The 10,570-nt window shown below is 39.8% G+C and overlaps 1 protein-coding gene across 1 annotated transcript; it reads right to left on the bottom strand.

Annotated features, from left to right (window-relative positions):
• Positions 1 to 5,234: 5,234 nt before the first annotated feature.
• On the bottom strand, positions 5,235 to 9,912 carry LOC142970741 (uncharacterized). Its single transcript, XM_076111162.1, has 5 exons — positions 9,897 to 9,912; positions 7,989 to 8,056; positions 7,113 to 7,255; positions 6,581 to 6,643; positions 5,235 to 6,464 (listed from the first exon to the last, which is right to left on the bottom strand). Exons 1-5 carry the CDS (start codon positions 9,910 to 9,912, stop codon positions 5,414 to 5,416), a joined length of 1,341 nt encoding a protein of 446 aa, XP_075967277.1. The 3' UTR covers positions 5,235 to 5,413.
• Positions 9,913 to 10,570: the final 658 nt, after the last annotated feature.

The following is a 10,570-nucleotide window of genomic DNA, read 5'->3' as shown; positions in this document are numbered from 1 at the left end:
AATTTCCCATTGAGTTTAATAAAGTAGCCTCTATCTTTTTATCCACAGTGTAGTGGATGGTTATGCTGATAGAAATAGGGAACATTTTTTGCCAAGTGTCTAACTTTGACGAGGACAGAGATGGTGTTTGGCTGAATGACTGTTGCCCCTGCATGAGTACAACACATAGGCTTTCTCTACAGTATGTAAAATAGCATAGATTACATTTATTTTTCAATAACTTCAACAGTGGGTTGTTGATTCACTATTTTAGCCAGAATATTACACTATTTGTCTCTTAAATAAATGCTGAGTATAGTTTAAAACGATTGTTAGTGGAGATGTTCCAGAAGTACTTTTTTTTCCAGGAGGTGGTGTTGTGAACCTATTACGAAGAAAACACAGTTGTTGAAACATTTTCTCAAAATATGTCTGGTTAAAAGTTTATGTTTTAGGTATGATACACTTTAATGTATTGAGTGTGTACACTCCAGTACAGTAGATGGCGGCATTTGCATTGAACATTGGTTTGCAATCCACCAACACACAGAGAAGAAAAAAGGCTCCAACTCATAAACGCTAAAACCTAACCACTCCAACCAACCAAGGCAATGAGTACTAGCCAATCAGAGGCTGAGTAGGGCGGGCCTTGCCTACACCATCCTGGGGAAAAGGTTTTCTCAGTAACATTACAATACTTTAAATATTACAATACATGAGCACAGGAAGTATTAGGGAAGAATAACTTAACAATAACTAGTCAAACACAAAACATGAAACTGTGAGTCTCCTAGATCATTAAAGACATTTTTAACCAAAAATTACTAGAATATGTAAAGATACAATAATCAAGCCTCCTTTTTGCAGAAAGGACATAATGGGGAAACATCAAGTCTGAACTTGTGACTGAATTAAAATGTCTTTAACTTTACTGAGGACATTAAAAATCTATTAAATTCAGAACAAACATTACTGCTACAACACGGCTCACCAGGGACATGGTGTACTGATGTGCTGCAGATGAAATGTTTGTGGTCTGTCGGGTGCAACGCTTTGCTTGGAATCATCAGGCTTTCCTTGTTTTCAATGTTAGCATGTGACTAGCTATCACGGAGGTATGCTGGTACAGCGGCAACCTCACAAGCCAAACTGTTACCGTGTAAAACCATCAACTCAATCTTCTGGTGATGTCGAAGTGAATATTATTGTATGATTTGAACTAGAACGTACACGAGAAAATAGATACAGTAAAGACATTGGAACCCTACAGAAAATTGTGGAACATTGGATTACGCCTGTATTCTTACAAATGTTTTTGTTTTTTTAAATAATATGTTGGATACTTTAATTACAAAGCATTAAATGATGTATATGGAAGCTCAAATATGTGGTCTACTTAAATAATGATCCCCCATACCATCATCATATCTTGACAACTAATGTGTACCTTTGTCTTTTGTTATTCTTCAGATCATGCATTACTTCATAAACGGGACATCAAAGGTGTGGGCCTACCCCGCAGCTCAGTGGGAGAACAAAGCGCAAAATTGCACATATGATAAGTGGCTAGTCGACTTCAGTTTTTCCAGAGAAACATTTAAATACATCTGTGCAACACTGAAGCTTGCACTACAGCGTCAAGACACATCATTGCACTGTACAAACTGGCTTCAACTGCCGACAGGACAGTGTGAAACCTGTTTGCTGTGAGTTTTTGCACAGTTTGTAAGGCTGTGATGTCACACCTTCGGCCTATATTAATTCAAACACCCAACAAGGTAAAGCTGGCTGAGAGGTTAGATTATCTTGAGGACAGATTTGGAATTCCTCAGTGTGTGGGTGCGATAGATGGTTCTCACATCCTTATACTAAAACATCCACAGTAACATATTGTTATGCAACAGAAAAGGTCGACACTAACATCTTATTAAAAGCTGTTGTAGATCTGAAAGGGATTTTCAGGGACATAAATGTTGGACAACCTGGACGGGAACGTAACACCAATGTGATCAGAAAATCACATCTTTGGTCTTTGGACAGCACCACTAATTCTTCTCCGTCAGAATTAGAAACATGTGGAACTGATGAAGGCCATTTCATTATTGGGGACTGACTGCAGAGAAACCCCAGCCTGACACTGGTTGTGAAATAACTGAAAAAACAAGTTGCGCTTGTTGTGTTGTTGAACATGCTTTTGGAGGGTTGAAAGGGAAGTGGAAATGTCTTTGTAAAAGAAATGACTGCAGTGTAATGCTAATGAGAGCTGTTCACACAGCAGCAATATAAACTGTCTGTTATGGACATTACTCAAGTCGTGTTTCATTGTTTAAAAAAAGATGCGCACGATGTTCAACATTTGACCATGCAGTACATTATAAACCCCAAATATGCCCTAAGTACTCTTTAATAGGTATGTTTGATGTGAATAATAAGGGGACAACTAATGTGGTGGACATAAAAACACCAATATTCATTTGATAAGAAATGTTTCTTATGGGACAGGAAGAGGGATATTGGAGAGTATTTCACAACAAACTATTAAATGGAGTCAGTATATCTAGAGACTAGGTATTTGCATGTGCTAACTGCTAACTGCAGACAGAAGCTTTATAAGCATGTCAAATTGGGCAAGCAAATTGTCAATGTGCCCATTAAAGCAAACAAAAAGGTGAACTCAGTCAACCATTTACATGCAGTGCTCATCAAAGCACACAATACAGATGTATTTACATAAAGTGCCAACATTTGCAAATGAGATTGGGAGATTTCTGCATCATGAACACTTATGAGAGACACTTACGTGAGTTTGAGTGGTGGCTGCTCCATCTCATACAGCACTGTAACTCTGTTGTGAAAGGCTTGTTTCCCCCCCATACTCGGTAGTGGTAACTGTAAGTAACTAAGTACATCAACTACTTACATACTTTCACTCTAGTAAGCTTTTGATGTCAAATGTTTACATGTAGTGGATCATTTTCTAAGTGTCGTATTAGTATTTTACTGAAGTAGAGGATCTGAAAACTTCCTCCACCATTGGCTACCAAGTAAAAGACAGTGGGAAACCTGTTTGCTGTGAGTTTTTGCACAGTTTGTAAGGATGTGATCACACACCTTAGGCCCTAACTTAACAGCCGGTTGGTTGGTGAAAGTAGGACTTTTTTTGAAAAACCAATTGTGCTCATCACAGCAAACAAAAGGGGTGCATTTACAACTATTATCGTTTAAAAAATACCAATACCAGTACCCGTAAACTGATATCAATACCAAGAGAGTGCTGCATTCGATACCCATCCTATGAATGGAAATTGTGTGTGTTTGTCGCACTGGATTTGCTTGCCGTCGTATTGCACAGCGGCTACCGCTGCAAACACCGCCCTGCAACCGAGAATGGCGGGACCATGTTGTCGCAGTGGCGCAACGCCCTCTGTCAGCACTGTTGCGGTTGTTAGCTCTGTTAGCACATTAGATTCTAGCTGCCCACTGAGGAAAACCCTGTGTTCAAAGACGTATGCAGGCAGGCAATCACGTTTGTATGGGTTGTAACTGCTGTTGTAGTCGCATCGCATTATATTGAAGATTATTTGCTGTGATTGGCTTCGAGCTAAATTCTACAAATAGTATTTTTTTTTCTAGATCTGGGCACAAAAAGGCTTGATTGCAGGTATCGTTTGAATGAGTGAGATGTTTTAATACTACTTGGTACTGGGTTATTTCAGTAGATATCTTAAAAAAGGTACAGAGGTCAGCTCTCTACAAGCGAAGCTCCCCTTATCCCTTTCTCTCCCCCTCTCCCCCTCTCTCTCATCTCCATCCCTGGAGACTTGTCATAGACTCCTCCCGCCTCGCTCTTCATTCATGTCCTTCTGCCTCATTTCCCTCGTGCACTCAAGCAACTCTCTTGTTGCCTGACTGGATGTTTTGCGCTTGCCACTCTCACTCACAAAAGACTAACCATTTGGCATCACATCGAGGACAGTTTCTATGCTCAGGTGCAACATGTCCAACTAAAAGCTTTTTTTTTTTTTTTGTGCAACCAGCACAAAATGTAAACTATCACTAAAACCTCCATGCTCATGTGCACAGCAAACGTGACGTTTTGATTAATGATTGTACATAGTTCCTGCACATCAACAGGCGATGTAGGCAGAAAACTGTGAATCACTTAAAACATCTCGCTCCGCTTATAACTCCCTCAGGACCGTCCATTCCTGTCAGTCTTTCACCCGGTGTCTCAAAATGTCACCTGAGCTTCATGTTTCAATTATAAAAGCCTACAGGATGTGATAAAAGATCGGTCTACTTCAAAACTTAAGTTTAAAAATAAATTCCATACCAAGTCCCAGACAACAATGATTTTCCTCTGAGAAAAACTCTACAGGATTTCCAAACTCTGTGTACCATGTCAGAGATAGCCCTGTGATTAAAAGGGTTGAACGTAATGCAATATTGCTAGTTAGCTATTTGTCACCATAGCACAGCTGAATGTTTACCTAGGATGGGTGAACAAGAAGCTGGCTAACAATTATAATGCTGGAGAATATCATTTATTGCCATTGTTATCTAGCTTTGTCTCTCTGTGGTATACATAACAGTGATCAGCTCAGCCACCAAGCGAAACACGTTTTACATAACGTGTATAGCAGTGTCAGGCGTCCACCAACTAGCTGACGACTAAGACACCGGGAAAACAAAAAAAGAATGCCAGGTGATCCGTGACGTCTTAACCGCTCTAATGGCTTTCTCTGGTTTTGTGAATCCCATTCCTTTTAAGTCAGGTTTAGAGAGCACAGGTGTACTGCTCCGTCCATGAGAAAAGATGTAGACAGGATGGTTGACGTGTTCGAGCTTGTTTGTCAAGTTATGTCTAAAGCTAGAACAGAGTTCTCAATCCAGTCCAGCTCTTAATACTTTCCACAATTCTACTGTAGCACACCTGACACAAAACCTGTTTTTTGTTTGATGGTTTTGTTACTCTAGGATCGGTCATTCGTTCTGAGGGTATTACATCGACGAACTTTAAAAGGGTGTGCTCAAGATAAGGGGACTTCGATAGCATTGTCAATTTACGGAGGTATAAAAGAACAGTACAAACAAAAGCTATGCTTCTGGAAAAAAAAATAAGCAATGCTGGGTCATTGCAATGGCACTAGTAGCTGCAGAAAAATACACAGCATCCAGCCTACATTTTTTCTTACATTAAGCAATATCTAGATGGCAATTTATCATTTTTTTTACCTAAATAACAAAGGCAAGTCTTAACTTTTCCCAAGTGGCAAGTTTATTTACATGTATGCATTTTGGAAGATGCTTTTATACAAAAATATTTAAAAAGTAATTTGGTAGCCTGTAACTGCCTGAACAATGTCACAAGAAATAAACACTACAATAGCAGATGCATGTAGAGAAGTCAAGGCAGTTTTGTGTACATTAAGGTTCAGAATAATGGTCCTTGAAAAGTGGTGAGGAGGGCACACACCGTCCAGACTTGGTTTATAGACCCCAACGTGGTCATGGGTAATGTTCTATCAAAAATGTGGTACTCTTTAATTCTTCTAATGGCCCGTTCAACATGAATCCTAAGGCGAGCAATCTCTTGTGTCTGCAACTTCTCCTCTGGGGTAAGCTTCCTATTAGACTTTGAGAATGCTGGTGTTACAAGACGGACATTAATGGGAGACAAAAGGTCCCCAATAAAGAAATCTTTGTCTGCCATTACCTCGTCCCCTTCCTCTAACAAAGAGAGAATCCCAGACGTCTGTGTGATTTCTTTGTCCGATATTGACCCCATATATAAGTCACTGACGAAAGTAAGTTCACCATATGGGCTTATGCCCACTAAGGACTTAAATGTGATTGTTCCTTTATAATAGGGGTAGGTTTCTGAATTCAGTACTTTTGAAGTGGCCCTTTTTACATGTAATTCTGTACAGTCTAATATCACTCTTGTACGTGGAAACGTATTTTTGAAAGAAAGAGGCAAGAGTTCATTTACTTTTTCTCGTGAAGGCCAAACAAGGATAGATCCTAACATGCAATAGAGAAAGTTTGTCCAAGTGATACAAATTCTGCTGACAGTTGCCTGTGATACATTGAAACGAGTAGCAAGGTCCTGTACTAAAAAACCCTGCCTCAAATGGCACAGAAAGAGAAAAAACTGGTCTATGAGAGGTGGGCTTTGCTCTTCAAATCCCTTTCTTATAATGTGTTGATCTGCTAGTGATTGGCCCCATCCTAACATGCTTTCAGCTGTAGGTTGCAAAGCCATAAAAACAGCCATGAGAGTTATATAATCTTTAAACCCCGTGTAGAACATAATTAGCCTGTCATCACATTGGAATCGTTCAAGAAAGAACCGGTTCTTTCTTAGTTTCAAAAGCTCTTCTTGGCATGCAATGGTCTTTTGGGCCTCTTGAAGCTGCTCCTCCAATGACGGGGGTCTTTGGCTGTAATCATGATCCGCATACGGCATACTTGTCTCTACTATTCTGAAAGTGCAGAGTAAAGATGGAAAGATGTTTTATGCGACCATTTTAGTATTAGCTTATATCTTCCTAGAAGATCTTCACTATTAAAGCTCTGCAAACATGGCAATCAGGATTACCTTGATTTACAGCCTACGTCCTTTTCAGGTGCATCCTGTCCACAGGGAGCAGCATCTGCATGACTGAAAAACAGAAACATGACTTTGGTTAAATTAGACAATAGGGTTCTGCATTTGATCAGAGAATTTAATTTGCAAGTAAAATATTGGATGTGGCGGGTAAACAATTCTGGTCACCTGCAACCATGGCAGCATGAACATTATTGTCATGATTATTGTTATTATTTTCTGGCTGGTATCACTGAGTCTGTGTTTGTTATTTTAAGGCTGTAATGATAGATGACAAAACATTTCAGTGAGAGGTAGACATGTCTACTGGCAGGTGAGAGACACTCAAAACAACATACATTGAGAACGGGAAAAATGAGATGGTGAGGGAGAAGGCGTAGGAGAGTAGCAGGATGGCTCTCTTTACCTTTTTAAATGACGTGTTGGCGAGCAGAATATAAGTGACATTATATGATGTTACACACTCTTGTACAGTGGGTGGCAGTTTTGCACCAGCAAGTTGTTTGCGGTAAACCCCGTATACCTTGATCTGATCCCTTTCCTCCTGCCAGACTTGGTGGTGGACCTCACAAACGAGGACGACACATTCCCCCCCTTCCTCTTCTTGATTCCTAGAATGGTCTTGGTGTAGCAGTTTTTAGTGAAATGATCCCCACACACCCTAATCTGTAAAGATAAGATTTTGATTAAACGTCACAACAATCATCAAGATATCACTGTTTGCTGGCTATAATAAAAGGGCCACAACAGAATGACCCAAATGCTAGCTAGCTAACGTTTGAGCCATAGCATACAGTTTAAATGCAAGTCAAACCGTTCATTACTTCAACAACAACAACCTATATGGTAGCTGGTAAGTTTAAGGGACCCAGCTAACTCATGTGTCCTATGAAATCCAGCTTGTCTGGTGGGTTTAACTGGATACAGAGCTAGAAGAAGCAATGAAACTCACCTTTAAAAGGTTAAACGAGTTGTCTGTCCAGTTCTGTCGAAGTCTTCTGACTGGAAATGGCAGCTGCAAATAACCGAGCAGTCAGTTGGCTCAAAGTCCTCTCTCTTCAAGGCTGCCATCCATTCCTGTCTTTTAACCTTATCTTTTAGGAACCTATACACAAAAAAAATCCATTTGAAAACACCATTTAATTTTGCATGCTTTTGTTGATTCAATTCTGGCACTTTGTATACGTTATCACCATGAAACTGTTGTGAACTAACCATTTAGGACTGCTTTACTCAATAACACATGATTGATGAATATAATTTTACTAGTACAGGCTTTTTTCTTGTTCATCTTTTCCTCTTGATCTGACATGAGCTTAACTTTAACTAACTTAAGCACAGTCACAAATGCAGGCCCTACACTAGAGAATAATTGGGCATATTTTGGGCATGATTTTACCCTCCCGACAATGGTGGAGGTGTTGTAGATTCGAGACTGGTCTGCAAATATTATCTGCCCAAATGATCCTGTGGTGTGAGAGGTTTACAGACATAATCCCACTTTTACCGACTGGATCGGAGTCTTACATGTTTTATGTGTTTGACTTGAAATCATGTTGCGTCAAAATAACAGCAATGGAATATTGACCAGAAATCCGCAACAGCCAATGAGAGCGAGCTGACTGGGAAGCACTACCAACCGGATGTTGCCTACTTGAATCATTTTTAATTCATAAGAATATGTATTTGTCTCTCATTGCGTTGTTTTATTATATAGCCCTCACTTGTGTTCTAAATAGGTATATATTGTTGGTGTTATCAGCTCCTGTTCTGTATTGTGTTACTTGGTACATGGCGTGTATTGTTTTGCTAAATACAGTTTTGGGTAAAAAAACAACAACAACGACTAAAATTCAAGCATGAGCCATGTGCCCGTTATATTAGAGTATCGGTGTGATCGCGACGTGAATATAACGTTAACGTTAGCATTAGTTTAGCTTCCTGCAGCGCCGCTAACCTAGTATACGTTTATTTATTCAAGTTTCCCTAGAACCGCCTCTTTGAAATAATTCAAATACCAAGCATGTGGTATCCACATTAATATCAGTTACTATTTCAAAATCCTCTCGTGTGCACCAGGGATTATTTTAGTTATTGCTATATAACAAATCCACACGTTCGTCACGGTAGAATCAGCGTAGGATCAATTCTCACCTGTGAAATGTTATTTCCTGCTGCTCGGTTTTGGAATTTCTTTCATGAGAGCATCCGACGGCAGCACAAAAGTCTGGCATTGTGTACTCTTTTAATTTGAGCTGTTCCCGGGCGGCGCTGCAGGGACAGACAACAATACGGGGCTCACAAACAGGATCTCCTTCTTCTTCTGGTTTTACGGCTGTTGGCATCCAGTTTATTGGTGCAGTACCGCCACCTTCTGCTCCGGAGTGTGGATAAGGATACCCTCTCGACAATCAAACGAAGGAAATAAAACAATTAACCAAACAAAATGAAACGAATGACAGAAAAGGAAAGGAAAGCAAAAAATTGAAGTTTCCTCAAATCCATTAGTCTTGTTGACCCTAAATATTCTTTAGTACATTAATTATATTTTCCTCTCCAGTCTCTCTTATTCCATTCTTCGAAACTTCTGTCCCTGAATCGTACCTCTGACAGGACAATAAAACATGGTTCACAGTTTCTTCTTCACAAAATTCACACTTTCCATTATTATGCTTTCCAATAACAGAGGGAACTGTTAAAGCCAGTATGACCATTCCTTGGTCTTGTTATAATCCTCTCTTCTTTCCTAATCTGTCCACTAGAGCCTGCATTCCTAACCAATGGTTTATTTTTTTTAAATATATATTTCTTTACTCCCTTTATTCCATTCGTTCTGCCATATCTTTTTGACTTGTCCCTTAATCACCACTTTGGCTTCTGACTTACTTATATTTACATTAATGTTATTTCTTCCACTCTTCAAAGCTCTTTTTTCTGCTTTATCCACCTTCTCTTTCCATCAACTCCAAGATGGGCAGGGACCCACACAAAAACAACAGACACCCACATTTGATGGATTCTGAATACGAATAGTCATTGTAGTATTTCTCACAATAAATCCTCTCTACTTCTGGCAACATTCCAAGCTCATTGACACTGCACATGTCTGATGCAATTACCACTCTCTCTGGTCCTCTACCCATTGAAAGACAATAACTATGGCCATCATCTCACATGCAAACACAGATAAATCATCACCAAGTCTCTTCCCACACTCAGCATTGAATTATGGGATTACTGCTGCTGCTGCTGCTGTTCTGCCAGTTAAAGCTACCACTACCTCCTTATTCACTTGTGCCTTCCTCACCTCTGCTTCTAGACATATTGGATCCCTTGTTCCTCTTCCTTTTCTAAATCCACTTTGATGTTTTCACCTAAGATTTCTTGTTCCCAAATAATATGTTAGTCTTTCTGTCATCATACGCTCCATACTTTTACACATGTGGGAAGTCAATGCTATTGGTCTATAGTTAGATGGATTGGTGGAATATGTTGCTGGTTTCCTGATGGGTACTATAACTGATAACTATGACTGTTTCCCACTTCCTGGTAATTTTCCTTCCAGCCAAACCCTATTACATAAATGTAAAATCACTCGTTGGGAGATGACATCCTCTATGATGTTGCGTGTTACTGCTCCCACTACTGGCTATAACCATCCACTGTTGTCCTATTCTATTGTAGCCGATTATCGAGCAACCACTCTGGTTGCTTTCTAAAACCGTATACCCCCTTTCTCCCCCTGCATGGTCTCTCTACTGTCGATCTACTTTAATCCTGGCCTCTCCTCGTATTAACTGCCCCTGTAGCATTGTAAGCATAGCCCTTCTTTCCTATTCATACTTCCTCATGGAATTAGGACGCGCACTATTGTCTCGTTTTCTTGACACTGATTAGGTAATTAGTAAACATTTCATATACAAAGTCTTCACGATTCCTTGCGGATCCTGTTCTACTCCGAGTCATTACAGATCTGTATTT

Source organism: Anarhichas minor, unplaced genomic scaffold (assembly GCF_050575085.1).
Source record: "Anarhichas minor isolate MPS153535 unplaced genomic scaffold, ASM5057508v1 ptg000043l, whole genome shotgun sequence".
Classification (NCBI taxonomy): Eukaryota; Metazoa; Chordata; class Actinopteri; order Perciformes; family Anarhichadidae; genus Anarhichas; species Anarhichas minor.
The sequence above is the reverse complement of the archived record's forward strand: the minus strand, read 5'-3'. Positions and strand labels throughout refer to the sequence as shown.

Bases quoted from the DNA above. Each gene is read 5' to 3' on its own strand.
- LOC142970741 (XM_076111162.1), bottom strand. The intron at 7,256-7,988 runs GTAAAATCATGC...TTATCTTTACAG, and splicing joins CCTCCACCATTGTCGGGAGG to ATTAGGGTGTGTGGGGATCA. The intron at 6,644-7,112 runs GTATACGGGGTT...TCTGTTTTTCAG, and splicing joins AGGAAAGGGATCAGATCAAG to TCATGCAGATGCTGCTCCCT.